Source organism: Cyclospora cayetanensis, unplaced genomic scaffold (assembly GCF_002999335.1).
Source record: "Cyclospora cayetanensis isolate NF1_C8 unplaced genomic scaffold, CcayRef3 CcayRef3_contig_329, whole genome shotgun sequence".
Taxonomy (NCBI): domain Eukaryota; phylum Apicomplexa; class Conoidasida; order Eucoccidiorida; family Eimeriidae; genus Cyclospora; species Cyclospora cayetanensis.
The window spans coordinates 2,295-18,473 of record NW_020312291.1 but is presented as its reverse complement, the minus strand read 5'-3'; the positions used below and the strand labels follow the sequence as shown (position 1 = coordinate 18,473).

Below are 16,179 nucleotides of genomic sequence, written 5' to 3'. Positions count from 1 at the left end.
CAGACTGCCGAACAGTCTGTGTGACGCTGCAGCACTTCGTATAGCAGGCAGAGCTTCTTTAGCAGGGGCATATCTGGAGAAGTGGCTGTTGGCTGTAGTAGCTAGTGTCTTCAGTCTAACATAAGGGGGGAAAGAAGCGTTCCTCTTACGGAAAACGAATGCCGTATGCTTCCTCGCTCTCGTGCCTCTCAAACAAGTGTCTAGAGAATGCAATATTTGTATATAGATGTATATTTATATATAGATGCATATGTACATATAGATGTATGTGTATATATGTAGGTATGTCTGCTGATTGCTTTCTTTCTGCGCTGTGTTGTATGTGGGGGTATGCGTTTTTTGGAGTGCTGTGCTCCGCGTTTACGCCGATCGTCTCTCGTGTGTTGTTTTGCCTTTCTGCATTTCGTGCGTGTTTACGTCGTTCCTTTAGCTTCGCTTCTCACCATGCCGCATTTCCCCCTTCCTCCTTCTCGTCCTCTCTTTGACTCCTTCTACGCCTCCTGCGCCTCTGCTGCTCTTCCAATAGGGTCGTCCTCTGGATGTGGCGCTGAGGGAGTTTTTGCGACTGTTTCGTCTGCCGGGGGAGGCTCAGAAGATTGATCGCATTCTCGAGAAGTTTGCGGAACGCTTTTTCCTGGATAATCAGCCTGGCAGTCCTCAAGAGTCTCAGCAGGAGCAGCAGCAGCGGCGCTTGCAGGGAGAGGAGGTGGCAACGTCTTGCGTGTTGGAATCAGCGGACTGCTGCTACATCCTGGCGTTCTCGCTTATCATGTTGCACACCGATTTGCACTCCAAAGAAGTGAAGCCGCATCAAAAAATGACGAAAGAGGAGTTCGTCAAGAATAACAGGGGAATCAACGGGGGTAAGGATTTGCCCAAGCCGTTTCTTGAGGCACTCTATGACCACGTGGCGAAGGAAGAATGGGTGCTAGAGGAAGAGAACGAGCGGTACTATGCTGCGAGACATGCACGCGGGAGAGGCTCCAGCGGAGAACGCAGAGGGATATCCTCGCCAGCCACTGGCGAGCAGGCTAGTGCTCCCAGGGGGTGTCTGAAGGGGCAGCAGGAGCTGCTGCGGCAGCAGCAGCAGCGGCAGCAGCGTCCTCCATGCACGCCGCTGTCTGAGGAGGAAATGGCGGATCTCATTCACTTCTTTTTGGATGCGAGTGGCTTCCCCCTCCTGCAGGCGTTTTCCGACGTTCTGAGCGATTCCGCATCTCCTCCTGCGGAGGCAGCCGTCGAGAAGGCGCTTGGGGGGATGGAAGCGTTGTTGTCTCTTTGCTGTCGCGAACGGCAGCGGCGCTGCCGAGACCAGACGGCTATGACGCTGCGTCGTCTCTCTTCGCTTGATCGCGCGAGTGAGATCCCTTTGCAGCGCTGGCGTGCGCATGCAGCGCAGCTGCTGCTGCTCACGGCTCTGGAGGAGGGGGAGGCTTTCGAGTCGGCGTGGAAGGAAGTGCTCCTTCTTGTGTCGCAGCTGGATCTGCTGCAGACGCTTCATTGTCAGTACTTGAAAGCCTCGGAAGCGCATGCGCAGGGGAAAGAAGAGAAGCGCCACAAAGCTCCCAAGTTGCAGTCTGCGAAAGCCTCCACGAGTGGCTCCTCCGCCTCCTCAGTGCGCGGCTGTCTCACAGATGAAGCGAAAGTGCAGCAGCAGCACCACCACCAAGAACGTGCCGCTCTCCAGGATCGCAATTACTTCCCCCCCGACCAACAACGGATCGCTCAGCAGCTGCATGCGAAGAAGGCTCCTCCTGGCGAAACGGCAGTCGGATTGTGGGGAGCGGCTCCTCCCCCCCCCCTGCCGCTTCGCGAGAAACGCGAGGTGGACTCTGCGTGTGGCGCCACTCTCCTTGGAGGCGTGAACGGCCACCTCCTCTCGGAAAACGTGGCACTGGTGGAGAGCGAGGTGGATTTGACATGCATCGACATGCTCTTCATTCGGTCGATACACCTGAGCGGCTCGGCGATAGTTTCCTTCGTGACGGCGCTGCAGCAAGTCTCGTCGATCGAGCTGCACCAAGAGAAGCCTCCCCGGATCTTCTCGCTCCAGAAGCTCGTGGAAGTCACAGACTACAACATGAACCGCGTCTACTTCACGTGGGCTAGAATATGGAGTTCGTTGCGCGATCACTTTGCGTTCGCATGTCTGCATCCCTCGGTGTATGTTCGCCTCTGCGCTTTGGATGCTCTTCGACAGCTGGCCGCAAAATTCCTGAGCCAGAGGAAACGCGAGCGCGCGCTCTTCCACTTTCGAGAGGAGTTTTTGCTGCCGTTTCTCACGGTGATCGGCAACCCAGGCAGCCAAGAAGCCGTGAAGGAGTATGTTCTAGATATCCTCAAGCACCTCATTGCCTCCCGCGGCAAGCAGATCCAATCTGGATGGCGAGTGGTGCTCCTCTGTCTGCATGCCGCAGCCACAGACATTGTTTCCAAAGCGGCTGGCAGCAGAGACGCCAGCACCTTGGGTGGAAGCTTGCCTGAGGAGGAAGAGGAGACAGCAGGAGCAGCAGCAGGAGCAGCAGCGGTTCGCGAGCAGCTAAAACAGCGGCTCTCGCTGGTATTCTCGATTTTGGTCGACTCCCTCAGCGGCTACCTCCCCGCGCTGGTGGGGGAAGACATCTCGCACGCCGTGTCGACTCTCTCCCTCATAGCAGCGAACCCCTTCGACGCGCATCTAGCGACGGACGCCATTCACAAGCTCGAAGACACTGCGCTGGCACTCATCGAAGCGTCCTCTGATCTGCGGGAGCAGCCGCAGCAGCAGCCGCAGCAGGAAGAGAAAAGCAACAACGGCTCCCAAGCTGTCGACGAGGCAGCAGCACCAGCAGCAACAGGAAGTGGCGGCAACGAGGAAGCGAGTGCAGCCTTTCTGCTCCACAAACAACGCGCTTCAGCCTCCGAGAAGAGCAGTCTTGCAGCCTTCCCACACCCCACCACACCAGCGAACGCAGCTGCGAGGCCGTTTAACTTTTCAGCCTTCGTTGCGATCCTCTTGGCTCTTGGGCAGCTCGCATGTCGTTGCGGAGGAGGTGCAGCGGGCGGCTTTGGAGTAGCGGGAGAAACAGCTGCGCTTTCTCGCCCTCCCGTCGCTGTCGCTGCTGCAGCGGCAGCTGCAGCGGCAAGATCCTCGCGTGAGACTCCGCAAAGCCGTGCTGTGATGCGGAAAGCTTCTCTCCTCGCTGCAACGCCTCGCAGCAGCCAAGACACTGCGCCACTACAAACGCAGCAGCAGCATGCGGAGACAGCTCGCATGCCACCACGCGTGCCAGAAGCCGCTGGCAAAAAGACACTGCTCCCAGAGACACGCTTCTCCTCGGAGGCGAGCAGCAAGATGCCTGCTCCGGAAAGCCTCGCGGGGAGACGAGAGACTGCCCTTGCCGCGCTCTTCCGCTTGCTGCAGCACCACGGCGCTCTGCTTGCAGTGTCAGCCTCAGCGAGCTTCGCTCCGAAAGCAACAGCGCAGGAAGCGACTGACGCGCGGCGCAAAACCGCCAACCCACAACAGCAGCAGCTGCAGCAGCCAAGGCTGCTTTCCACCAGACACGTCCACGAAGAACCTCCGCCCTCCCTAGAACTGTGGCAGATTGTGCTGAAGGGTGCCCTCTTCCCTGTCTTCGAGGATCTCTTCTTTGATCTCCACAGCTGCAAGCAGCAGCAGCAGCAGCAGCAACTGCAGCAGCCGCCTGAGCGACTCAAAAACGTCACGGCTGCCTCGCTGTTCGCTGCTCCTCGAAAGGAAGGAGAGACAGAGGAATGCGAGGCTAGCAGCGTCTGGGAAACCCCCTTGCCAAGACTGGATTCAGCAGAAGCGGCAGCAAATAGTTGCTGGCTAGCCTTAAAGGCTTTAGGTGTATTGCTTGTCACGCATTTTGCCTTCTTGCGGCATCTCCTCAGGCCCTTTGTGGCGCTCGTGGTAGGAGTCTTCTTCCACGCATCCTCCTCGCCTGTGCCTCGCAAGGAAATACTTCCAACCAGTGTCGCACACACGCAGGAGCTTTCCCTCACTGCCTCCCTCACTGCTCTTTTTCCGCGGCTTTCTTTCTCTCCAGTGCGAAGGTGGCTTTCAACTTTTTTTGCATGTATATGCACATCTACATATCAATATATCCATGTGTATATGTGCATCTATATATATATATCTATATATAGATATATATCTATATATATATAGATATATATATATGTATATCCATATATATATATATATGTATATCTATATGCATATCTACATACATATATATATGTATGTCTATATATCTATACGTATACGACCCCCTTAGTCTGCATGCTTCCTGTCCTCTGTGTCAACCGATCGACTGTGCCTTTCACACGTCTCGTGTTGTCTAATGGAAGACAAACCTTTTTTTCTGCTCGCTTTTTGTGTTCACGTGATGTCTGCTGGGCTGCACGTCCTATCGGCGACGCCGAAAAGTACTTGTTGACAAACGCAACCCTCGCTGCTGCTGCTGCTGCTGCTACTAATGCTGCTACTAATGCTGCCAATGCTGCTACTAATGCTGCCAATGCTACTGCTACTGCTACCGCATACTCCTACTACTGCTGCTGCTGCTGCTGTTTCCGCATACTCCTTTTGCCGCATGCTACTACTGCTACTGCTGCCGCATACTCCTCTTGCCACATGCTGCTGTTGCTGCTACCAATGCTGCTCTTTCCATGCGGTGATTCTTCTGCTGCAGCTCGGAGGGTTCAACGATCCTCCAACGGAGATTGGTGCTCGTCTAAGTGCTGAGGCTTTTCGACGTCTGCTGCGCTCCCTCTTCAAACGTCCTCTGCTGAAGCAACAGCCAGTAGAAAATGCGGAGTGGTCTGCCGTCATTGGAGCTGTTGCGGTAAGTCTGCTGCCCTCTCAGAGCTGCTGCTCTCGACACCAGACAGCTGTCTTGGTTCAAACGATTAGGGTAGGATGCATCAGCTGTCGGCTGTCTGCAGTTGCACTGGGCAGTTCATAGCGGAACGCCCTCTGCTCGCAAGGAAGCGACGGTGTGTGTCTCTGTCTTTCTTTCTGTCTGTCTATCTGTCTCTCTTTGTCTGTCTGTCTCTCTCTATCTATCTCTATCTCTCTCCCTCTCTCTCTATCTATTTCTATCTCTATCTCTCTCCCTCTCTCTCTATCTATTTCTCTCTCTATCTCTCTCCCTCTCTCTCTCTATCTCACTATCTACCTGTCTCTCGCTATCTTGCTTTGTGGAAAGTGCTCCTTTTGCTCCTTTTGCTGCCGCCTCCTCTTCACAGCGAACAGGCTGTCTCTCTCTCCAGCCGCGCTGTTGCTTTCCTGCTCGCCGTATTTTGTGCTTCTCAGGATGCCTTTAACCAGACGGCCCCTCGAGCGCTCCTCGCGCGCGCCGCAGTGCCTCCAGAAGCTCTCCGACTTTCTTTCGGTTTGTATTTCGAGCGCTTTCCTTGGAGCAACTCGCAGCAGCAACACGACTTGCAGCAGCAGCCGACGAGAGCAGACAGAGACGCTGAAGCTCACGTCTCCAACGCAGTGCTGGAGGGGTTGCTGTACGAGGAAGCCTCTGCATGCACCGATGTAGCCTCAGCAGGAGATCCGCTGCCGCTTGAGGACAGGCAGCTGCTGCTGCGTTGCCTTCCAGAGTCGGTTTGCAGTAGTAGCGCTTCCAGTAAGGCGATGCATGCTTCGGGAAGCCCCTTCGATAACCTTGCCAAGCTACCCTTCGACCCTCAAGACGTAGCCACGCGATGCGTGGCTCAGCTTCTGCTGATCGACGTGCTCCAGGTTAGCGTACTTGTGTGTAAAAGGCGGCCAAAGCGGAGAAAAAGCCTCCGAAAGAAGAGCATTTTGCCGCCTTTTTGCCGCTTTCTGCTGCTCTTTCGCTGCTTGCCGACGTATTTTGACCTTTTTTTGGCCGCTTTTATTGCCGTCCTTTTTGCCGCTTTGTTTGCCTCTTTTTTGCCGCTTTGTTTGCTGCTTTGATTGCCGTCTTGTTTGACGTCTTTTTTGCTGCTTTGATTGCCGCTTTGTTTGCCTCTTTTTTGCTGCTTTGTTTGCCGCGTACGGTGGCGTCGTAGGGTGCGTTGCGTGTTGCTCAGAAGGAAGTCGTGAATCTCTTGCCCATGCCGTTAGAGGCTCTGCGGCTTTTGCTCTGCTGTTTCGAGGGGTCCTTCCTCTTCGCGTTTTTGTACAATGAGCAAGTAAGCCATGACTGCCAGTTAGGGCCGAAGCGCGTGCTGCAGCTGAGACGCCTCCGTCTGCCTTTTCCTCCCTTTGCTGCTGCTGCTATTGCTGCTATTTCTGCTGCATGCTCCGGAGTTTTTGCTGTTGGCTCTCGCGTGCTGCATAGGTCTCTCTCCGCGCGAAGCTGCAGCGCTGCGGCTTTATGTCGGAGCTGAAGCAACTTCCAGGCTTGTTGAAGCAGCAGCGGGAGGCAGCCGCTGCTGCCGCAGCTCTGTTGCTTGCTGCTCTCCGTGCGGAGCACTCTCCAGACAGCCTTCTTCGAGCCGATGGCGAATGTCTGCCGCCCCTCTCTGCGGGAGACTCAGCGTCGGCAGAGGCGGCAACGGCCAGTGGAGGGGCTCGCCTCAGCGCCTTTGCGATCTCCCGCTACATGCGCTTCTGCCGCTGGCACATTGCGCAGTATCTGCGCAAGGAGCAGGAGTTGCGCGAGCTAGCCGAGGCTCCGCGGGATCACGAGTTGCAGCACAGGGACGATCCTGCAGCGAAGGGGCGAGCCGCGCAAGACGCGTTAAGAGCCGTGCAACAGGCAGATCTGGTGAGGCTGCCTGCGACGAGCCGACAAGAGGGATGCGTCCAGCTCGCTGCTGCTGTGCTGCGCGCTGCTTGGCGGCTTTCGCGACGCGAATCTCCGGGGAGAAGGGCGACAGACAGCGCTTTCACGAGGCAGCCAAGTGGCTTCCCTACCGTGCATGCTTTTTGCGGATTGCCTCAGGCCGAAGGAGCTCGAGCATTAGCCAGCCTTGCAACCCTCGTTTCGTCTGCAGTTCTTCAAGGCGTCTCGCAACTTCCTGACAGTCTGTAGGCGATGGCGACACCAGCAACTGGGGCAGAAGTTTCTGCACTCTGTGGATCCCAGGGGGAAGCCTCCTTAGCAGCGCGATGCGCAGCACGCGCAGCAGCACTTCCTGCGGCGGCGTGCATGCTGGGGCTGCAGACTCTTATGCTCTTCTGCCGCTTTCCTGCCGCCTCTCTTGCATGCGCAGAGTCGAGGAGAACGCCTCTCTCGTTCTGGGAATGGTGTTGGAGTTGGTGGCTGCGGAGTCACGGGTGAGGCTTTGAGCCTTTTAGCCGCGTTTTGCTGCCGTTGCTGGTGCTGTGTCGCTTCTTTCTGACCCTCGCTGCAGCTGCTCGCTCGCGCTTCGCAAGCAGTGCGGCATGTGCGGCTTCTCCTAAGGCTTCTACGCGTCACCAGCTGAGGGTGTAGTGCATGCGGTAGGAGCCGCTGAGCGGCGGCTTCTACTCACAGGGGGTGTGGCAGCGGGCATCTCATTTGGTCGGAGTAGCACTCTTCGCAGTCACAGGCAACAGAGGGGCAGCAGCGCATCGACTTTTTTCTGCTTCTCCTGCCTTTGTGTGGCCAATCAGGAGCTGCGGGAGGAGTCGCGAAAGACGTTGGAAGCACTTCTTGCGCGCCTGCTCCCTGACCGCTTCACGGCTTTGCGTCTGCTGCCTCCCCGTCGAGCTGCGCAGAAGGAGCTAGCCACGGATCTTCCGAAGCCGACGGGGTGGTAGCTGCAGCAGGGGCAGCGCAGCGCGCAGTTCTGTCTTTCTGGCGAGAATTGCGCGCCTAGTCTCGCGGATTTCTTGGACGTTGCTGCTGAGCGCAGACGCCATGATCCTCCCTCGTGTGTAGCTACAGTCTGTGCAACCAAGTCGCCGCAGCAGCGGCAGTCCTGTTGACGCCGCAGGGGTCAGTCAGCAGTGCTGCTGAGACTGCTTCCGTGCGATGTTGTAGCGTCCTCCTTTTCCAAACAAAAGCACCAAAAGCACCAAAAGCGCCACACAAGGCCGCCTCCAGTCGCTTTCGGACGAGTATGCACAAGTGGTTAAAAAGGCCAAAAAGAGGCTACCCTGATAGCTATGTAGAGAGACGCAGAGGGGTGCTTGGACGCAGTCGGCGTCGTGCTGGCTAAAAGGCGCCAGGGTTGCCTGTAACTAGCGCTCACCAGGCCCATGCCAGCCGCAAACCACACGAGAATTCGGAGGCTAAGGTTTGCTCAAAAGCTTCTGCGGAGCTACCCTCGAGTGCGTGGGCATTAAAAAGCCTATAGGAGACACCCCTCTAGGGGTACTTGGCATTCAGGGGAACCAACTTCGATCCCGTGGTGGTCTGTACAGGAGGCCATCCACGCGTAAAGAGCTACCAAAGGAGCCATCATAATCGGCACGAAAAGGCAGGATCCCTCAGGCTTGTTGCTGGCTAAGCCACACCTACTCGCTCCCTGCTCCGAGTTTTTTCTTTGATGGACAATTATTTGCATAGAATTGACTACTTAAGTGGTTGTTTTCATTTCTTTTGCTGTGGAGTAGAGCCTGCTCAACGCAATTTGGATACGTGGCGCCCGCCTTTGCGTTAGATACTATGTGCAGCTAGCTGTGAATCCGCGGAGCACAGAGAGGGTCGAGCAGTGTGTCTCCTAGCTCTCTCTGTCCTTCCTCCCTCCCGCCAGAGCCGGAGGGGGCCGAGCGCGAACGTGAAAGGAGCCATTCGGAAGGATATCTAGGAGCTTCCCAATCGAATTAGCGCGCGGCTTGAGGCTTAAGCGTCTCCCAATGGAAGTCCTTAGCGGGGTGCTAGACGGCCTCTTTGAAACAGTTGTTGACACGAAAGCCGTGTCTCTACTGCCAGTGCTGTTAGTTGAGCTCCTGTATAGAAGTAAAGCTTAAAATGCGTTTATCAGCCCCCCATGGAGCCCAGGTGACCAAGCCACGCACCCAAATCAAGGGGCACAACATATTCGTGAGTCGTAAAGTTGTCGGTTGGTACTCAGTCGCCTCACGTGCTTACACAACATATTCGTGAGTCGTAAAGTTGTCGGTTGGTACTCAGTCGCCTCACGTGCTTCCCTCGACATAGTTTTAGACGAGCGAAGTATATTTTAATCCTTTGGGCGAAGCACGTCGAGTCCGAAAGCTGTCAAGCTTAATGAATAAGATGGAGCACGCAGTATGTCCACGCATATTTTTCCTGCTTTTCCTTCAACTTACACGCATGTAGATGCAAAATACACACGGCCCTACGTGCCTTCGGATGATTAGCTGTACTACGTATCGACTTTAGGAAGGTGGCTACGAGTAGAGGGTAAGCTCTCGAGCAGCAGCGCACTCTAACGCCTCGATGCCGCATGAGCTACCTAGACGAGTTTCCACGTTAAAGCGTCATTCGAAATACAGTACTTTCCTCGATCCCAAAGGGTGCCTGCAGTCTCCAGGGTCGTAGCTATGCTTTAAAAGCATTCTTTAAGTAGATTTAAATAAGGTAGGAGGGGAGAATACATGTGCAGATGATGGGAGAGAACTACCGTGAGAGCCGTGGGTCTTTCGTCCGTTCGTTGCATGCAAGTCGCTGCTCTCAGCAAGTCGGCACGCCAGCAGCAACGGGAAGAGTTTGAACGCCATTCCCCTCCCAGCTTGCAGTATTCCTCAATTGGTTTCTAGTCTTCTAAGATTTGCCCTCATGATGCAGGGATTTTTCCGCTTCTCGCGGCTCTGCCTGGCAGCAGCACCCGCTGGGCACTCCGGTCCGAGCAAGGGCATATTTAAGAACATGCGATTTGGAAATCCGTTTGCAGATGATTACCCAGCCTGGATTTGGAAGGGCCTGAAGAACAGTCGCAAGGATAAGGACGTCTTGGCCCCCTTCTTCCGCCTTCTCAATGCCACCAAGTATGCTCGCTGTACCTTTGAACTCCTAGCACGATGTTTTTTTTGCTCCCTATTTTCTGGCGAAATATGCCCTTTTGCGCATTTGAAGAGGGTAGTTCTGGTGCCATGGTGGCTACCGTGGCGTGTGCCTCCCGCGTAGCATACGCCTCTGGTTGTTCTCGAAAGGGTACTTTGGCGTGTTCATGGTATTGTTTGGGCGACGAGCGCCTCACCAGCTCCTGCGCCTTTTTGTATACAAGTAGCTCCTCACTTGAAGTCCAGATTGTTACTTGCTGCTGAAAAGATAGCCGGGAATGACTGCTTCATGTTCTTGGCCACGGTGTGGTCTGGGTATGCCTGGGTGCACGCATCACTGCAGGCTGTATGACTGCGTTCTGAAGAACAACTGGTCCTACTGGATGTTTGTAGTAAGCGGCGGCATGATCACATCCTTCGTATGGAGTGAAACTTGGAACAAAATCTGGAGATCTGTCAACCATGGGGTAAGGCCGTGTTTTTTGAATGGTGTTTGAAACTGCGGTTCGGCGTTCGCCGAATCGCACCAGTGCCCCAAGGGTAAATGGTGTGCTGCGTCTCGGTGCGTGCTTCCCGTGTGCTGCGACTGCAGAAGTTGTACAACGACGTACCATACGTCTACTCCGAAGAGGACTGAGCGGCACTTCCAGCTGTGCCCCTTCTCACTGACAAACAAACCAAACAGTCCCCCGTCCGCCGTGTAAACGAACAGATCCAGCGCCGACTGTCTGTTTCCGGTGGGCGCGAGTGTTTCGCATTTGGGGGGGAGAAGTCTGTGTGCACAATATCAGCATTGTAGAGCCTTTTAAGGGCTGCACTGCGGGCTTTTCGCAGTAACAAAGTGTCGCTGATGCCGCCATGAGGGTGCGAAAAAGCCTTTAAACCTCAAGAGGATCATTTTGCTAAGGCTGCGTCAACCGATACGCATGCCTGTTATGGGTGATGCCTCATAGGTGGTCAGTAGATTACGCGCAGTAAAACAGCGCTGACATCGGTGCAGGGGCAAGCCCGTGGATGATTGCGGTATATCTGCAAACGGTGGGCAACACGCCCTCCGCCGAAGTTGAACGAACTACAGTGAAACCGGAAACAGGTCGCTGAGCAGCCAAACACCTCACTTTAGCCCTTTCGGAATGATCAACCGCCTAGATAGTGCCCAATTGTGCTTCCCTATTCAGATTCAATAGGTGCCGTAGAATCGATCATGAACAACCACGTGAGTGTGCTACTACGGGAGGCGCACATGGAAGTCTCTCAGCAACTGCGCACTGCCATCCTCATTCCATAGCAGGACTCCCTCAGTAGCCTACCCAGATGACACGGAGAAGCTAAAATACCCGTAGATCCACGTGGAAAGAGTCAAGGGGGCGCACTGCGTCAACACGCTAGGTGAAAAGGCAGACAGCCCATTTAGCATGCAGCAGAATCAAGGGAAAACCGGAAACTTTTCAAGATTCTGAACATAAAGGGGAACTCGTCAACACATAGCACACCCAAATATATTTGAATGTCCTTTGGTGCGTACGCGAATGCCTGAGAAAGCATGAAGCAGCTAGCCTTTGAGCGACCACCCAGCTTACAGGGTGCAGCGTTCGCGTGTTTTGATGAGCGGCGCGAACTATGCTGGAACGACGCCTCCGTTTCCACACGAAAGGAAGCCATTAAAGCTTGGCGACTGGCGTTCTAGCCATCACCTTGATGATCAGCCGGTACAGCTTTCCCCCCACAGAGAAGACTACCGTCATTCCCCGTCCACCCAACAAAGGGATCCCTCTGCCACCCCCGCAGCTCCGTTCTAAAGCCGCATACGCCTCCGAGCAACGGCGGATTCACCCTTGCGGGGGTCCAGCCAGGCCAGAGCGAAATCGCGGAAAGCGACCCCAAACAGATTGCCGCGGCGAAAACGCGGCGCAGGGGGCCCCCCAGTTCCCAGTAGAAGCGGATTGCAGAGGGAGCTCGGTGGGCGTTTCACGGGAAAGAAGGAGGCGCAGTTGCAGGCGAGATTTGCACAGGAGTGAGGAAGCGAGGAGAGGCGCTAGGACTAGGTGTAACACGGCAAGACTCCAGCCAAATCCTGCAGCAACGCAGCGAAAGGCGAGGGGCTTCCGAGGAGAAACACGGAGAATGAGCAAGTAATGCGTGCATCCGGATTGTCTGCTAAAAACGCGGCTGCAAAAACGTCGTGGAGGGGTGGGGGGGGAGCAACTGCTGCAGGGCTTATACGCTGGAGTGTTGGAGTGGTGCAGCCGCGTCGGCTCTGTAGCCTGCAAAGTCTCTGGGCTGCTGCTGCTGGCTTGCGCCGCAATGCGTGGAGGGGCTGCTTGGATTGATGGAAATAATGGTGAGGAATGGCGTAAAGACATTTCGTAGGCAGAGAAGCGCGGCGCGTGAAGACGGGTTCCGCTGCGACTGTTCGAAGGAGCCAGCGGCAGCGCGAGAGATCACACTCGCCTTGGGAGGGCCGTCTCTGCGTTCGCACTGCTAATGTGTCTCTGGCCGCTTTAAAGACAGCAACTGGCGCGTAATGGCTTCTCCGTCTCCTTCGCATACATTCATCCACTCCCCATTGCGGTTCAGCGAGAGCTACACCGCCCTCGAACTCCCTCCGTAGAAGCACCCATCAACGCCCCCCTCTACCCCGCGCTCATTCCTTTCTGCTGCCCAGCGACACCGGCAGCCCGCTGCTGGCGCGGCTCGGGAGAGCTTCGCAGTTGCTGCATCCTCTGTTTCTTGTTTTCTTCACCCTCTGTTTCCCTCTAATCTCATCGCCTTCGGACCCACCTCGCGCCGCAACGGCCCTCCCGCAAGCCCGTAGCGCCGGCAGCAGCAGACGCCGCTGCTGCCGCTGCAGCACCGGCAGCCTCTCGCACTCTCTTCTGCAGTAACACCGAGCACTCGCCGCTGCAAGACGCCCAATTGTTGCTCTCACCGGCGGACTGAGCGGAGGCGGCGCCCCGACAAGGCTGCCTCTCGCACCGAACCGCCGCTTCTAACGCGCAGCAGCAAGCACCTGCAGGCAGTTCATGCGGCGCGCAGAGTGGTGCACGGCTCTATCTTCCCTTCGAACTCGCCGAAATCCTGCCAGCCTTTGAGCATTGCTCTCGAGGACGGCCTCCCAGAAATCGAACCCCGCAGCCTCCGAGCCTCTCCCCGCTTTCCTGCCCCTCCTTCCTGCACCACTCCGTCCCCTGTCTTGACACCAGAAGCAGCAGGAGCGGCAAGGGCGGGGAGGCACAGAGCCTTCCCCGGCAGGCAGACGCAGAGAGGCTCGCGCCACAGAAGCCTCCCTCGGCTGCAAGTCGCGCCGCCGGCTGCTCGCCTCCTGCCTTCCTCCTTGCGCTTCACTCGTCTACCAAAGTATTATGGCTTTGGGGACGGCTCCTCCAGGGGTTCTCTGATGCTCCTCTAGGGAGCAAGCACGCGCTGGAGCAGGAAAATGGCAGGCAGCAGCAGCAGCAAAGCGCGCGGAAGACCGCAACGGTCTTGCGCTGCACGCGAAGCCGCAGCAGATGATCTGCTAGCCGGTTCGCACATCGGCGCTGTGGGGAGGCGACGCGGAGGCGCCATGTGGTGCCACATTTGCAGAGACAGCGTCAGCAGAAGCGAGGATTCCGTCGTAGAATGCACTGCGTGCCCCAAACGATTCCACATGGAGTGCCTCCAGCAGGAGGCTATCGTCGCTTCCGGCGAAGTCGTCGATCTGAACAGCTGGCTTTGTCCGCAGTGTCTGGAGGAGGCTGAAGAAGACGAAATCACGAATGACGACAAGTGCTTTTTGTGCAGAAAGGCAAGCCACACACGGCCTTTTTCGACTGCGAACCCCCTGTTTCCTGATGTCGGAGAGAACGAGGAGGCAGGAAGGGAGCGCGGTGTAGTGACACCTCAGATTCTCGCCGCTTTCCAAGTCATGACTTGTGGCATCTCTCTGAGTTGCGTCGACTGCTCCTGGAGAATGCGCATCGATGAAAGCCTCTGCCGAATCTGTTTGCACCTACACTTTTTTGCTGTGGCTTGCCCCTCCTCCGTCCACCTTGCAAGCTCTCTGACTCTCTCTCTCTGTGTCTCTCTCTTGAAGCTGCCGCGCGGCTGCCGAGAAAGAACTGCCTCGTTTGCACTTCACTATGGACACCGCACAGCGCCTCTATACATTTACATGTGTGACTGTCTTGGTGTTTGTATTTCCATCTGTTTTTCCTTCTCTCTCTGTCTCTCTGACCGTTTGTATGTTTTCTCTTCTCTCTCTATACGTATGCGCACGTATACACATACGTGCACATCTATTCATGTACATGCATGTGTATGTATATGTCTGTACGTTGGCTTGCACACGAATGAATGTCCGTTTGTTACAGGCCGACATCGAGGACGAGTCTGGCGGGAAGCTGATCATGTGTGACGGGTGTCCACATTCGTATCACATGTCTTGTTTGAAGCTGACGATCGAGCCTGACGAGGAGAAGTGGTTTTGCCCCGACTGCAATCCCGCGGGATTTAACACCGACGAGATTCGCCGCTTAGGGAGGGGAGCCACTGCGCCTCGGCGAGGAGACGGAGTGAACAGCAGCACTTGCTATGTCTGTCAACGGCCTGGAAAGCTGCTGGGTTGTGACTTTTGCGTGAATTCTTTTCATCCGTCGTGTCTCGTGGATGTCGACTGGGATTCAATTGGCGAGGAGTGGGAGTGCCCTGTGTGCAAGGGGTTTGATCCCCTCGCCAATCAAATGCACAAGCGATGGACGCGACAAGAAATCGAAACGAAGCGAAAGGAACGAGCCAGAAACTACGAACGCTTCAGAACCAAGATCATGCGCTACAGAAACAGATTCCTCGTCGTCCATCAAAAAGACTTGGGACCGTTCGTGAATCCAAAGATCCTACAGGCGCTCGCCAGAACGCTCAAGGGTACGTCGCCTGCTGTTTTGTTGCCCTCTCGTTGGTGGCTGCGTATGTATTTGTATATGTATGTGTGTGCGTATGTGCATTGTATGTATTTATATATATGTGTGTGCGTATGTGCATTGTATGTATTTATATATATGTGTGCACATGCGAGGGTGTGTGCGTGTGTTCGTGTGGAGATTGGGGGCAAGGAGGAAGAGGAAGGGGGGAGGGGGAGGGGAAAGGGTGGTGGTGGGGTTGTTGTTGGTCTAAGTGGGAGAGAAAGGAGAGAAAGAGAAGGACAGCCGAATGCACCGGAGAAAACACCGTTGTGGAAGGGGGGAGAGGAGAGGAGGTGGCATCTGCCTCGATTTGCACTGCAGTCCATATAGGATTCTTTGAACGGCTGAGGAGGCTTCCTCCTAGCCTCTCTCATGCCTGGTGATGTTTGTTTTTCTGCCGCTTCGGCGCGCGTCTTTTTCCTTCTTTGAAGAGACAGGAGAGGCAAGCGGTGTCAGAGGTCTTAAGGGCTGTTCGTCTGCGTGGGGAAGACGCCGATGGTGTAAAAACTGCGAGTGTCTTTTTTTCTCAGCAAACATCGCCGCACCAGCTGGACGTCGGGGAGGTCGTGGGGGGGGAGGGGGGGCGAGTGTCTCGCGTCTCTCTGTGGAGCGTTCTCTCTCCGATGTCTTGGAGCAGCTCGAGGATGAAGCGGTCGAGGAGGCAGAGAAGTTCACGAGGCGAGCGTATAGGTCGTGTCGTCACGCATCAGGTCGTCCTATTGAAGGCATGCCGCTCCGAGATGGAATTACGCTCAAACCGCATCAAGAAGAAGGTGTTGACTGGCTTTTGCGATCTTTTTTGACGGGAGGCGCTATTCTTGCCGACGAAATGGGTATGCGCGCTGTTTTGCGATGTGCTCGGCGAGGCTTTTGACCCCTTGTGGCGAAACTGGCGAAGGCACGGGCGAAATGGAGTGCAGTGGGGGCGAGCGCTGAAGGGGAAGAGGGAGGGAAAAGGGGAGGCTATCGTGGGAGAGGGGTGCCGAAATCCTTTCAAAGATCCGCTTCTGATGATAACGACGTCCATATACATATATATGCATGGTGGCGGGGAATAGAGGACGTGTGCGAACGTTTTAGTGTTTGTGCGTTTGGTCATGGATGCGTAGGCGCTTCGCTGTGTAGCTGCTCTGCGTGGCTGCTGCTACTAGCGTTCCTTTTGCTTTTTCGCGTTCTCTGCTACACACACACACACCCACTCAGCTGTCTGACTGGCTGAGTGGCGCTCTTTCTGCATGTGCTGCGCATGCTGCTTGGTGTGCGGGGGTTGGCATGCAGGGCTTGGTAAAACAATTCAGACGTTGTGTTTTCTCTCCTATTTAAGCGCGATGAAGGTGG

General features: G+C 55.6%; 2 protein-coding genes across 2 annotated transcripts; both read left to right on the top strand.

The window, feature by feature from the left end:
• Nucleotides 1–4,655: 4,655 nt before the first annotated feature.
• Nucleotides 4,656–7,732, top strand: LOC34624316 (the record flags this gene model as incomplete). The annotated part of the gene is made up of 6 exons (XM_026333939.1): nucleotides 4,656–4,853; nucleotides 5,324–5,761; nucleotides 6,327–6,755; nucleotides 6,933–7,018; nucleotides 7,204–7,267; nucleotides 7,586–7,732. Coding segments are annotated over 6 exons (1,362 nt in total), but the record flags the coding sequence as incomplete, so codon positions are not given.
• A 6,587-nt stretch (nucleotides 7,733–14,319) lies between these two features.
• Nucleotides 14,320–15,715, top strand: LOC113146481. The gene is made up of 2 exons (XM_026333938.1): nucleotides 14,320–14,803; nucleotides 15,372–15,715. The coding sequence occupies exons 1-2, from the start codon at nucleotides 14,320–14,322 to the stop codon at nucleotides 15,713–15,715; spliced, it is 828 nt and encodes a 275-aa protein (XP_026189723.1).
• Nucleotides 15,716–16,179: the final 464 nt, after the last annotated feature.

Bases quoted from the DNA above. Each gene is read 5' to 3' on its own strand.
- LOC113146481 (XM_026333938.1), top strand. From the start codon at position 14,320: ATGTCTTGTTTGAAGCTGACGATCGAGCCTGACGAGGAGAAGTGGTTT. The intron at 14,804-15,371 runs GTACGTCGCCTG...TTTTTTTCTCAG, and splicing joins GCTCGCCAGAACGCTCAAGG to CAAACATCGCCGCACCAGCT.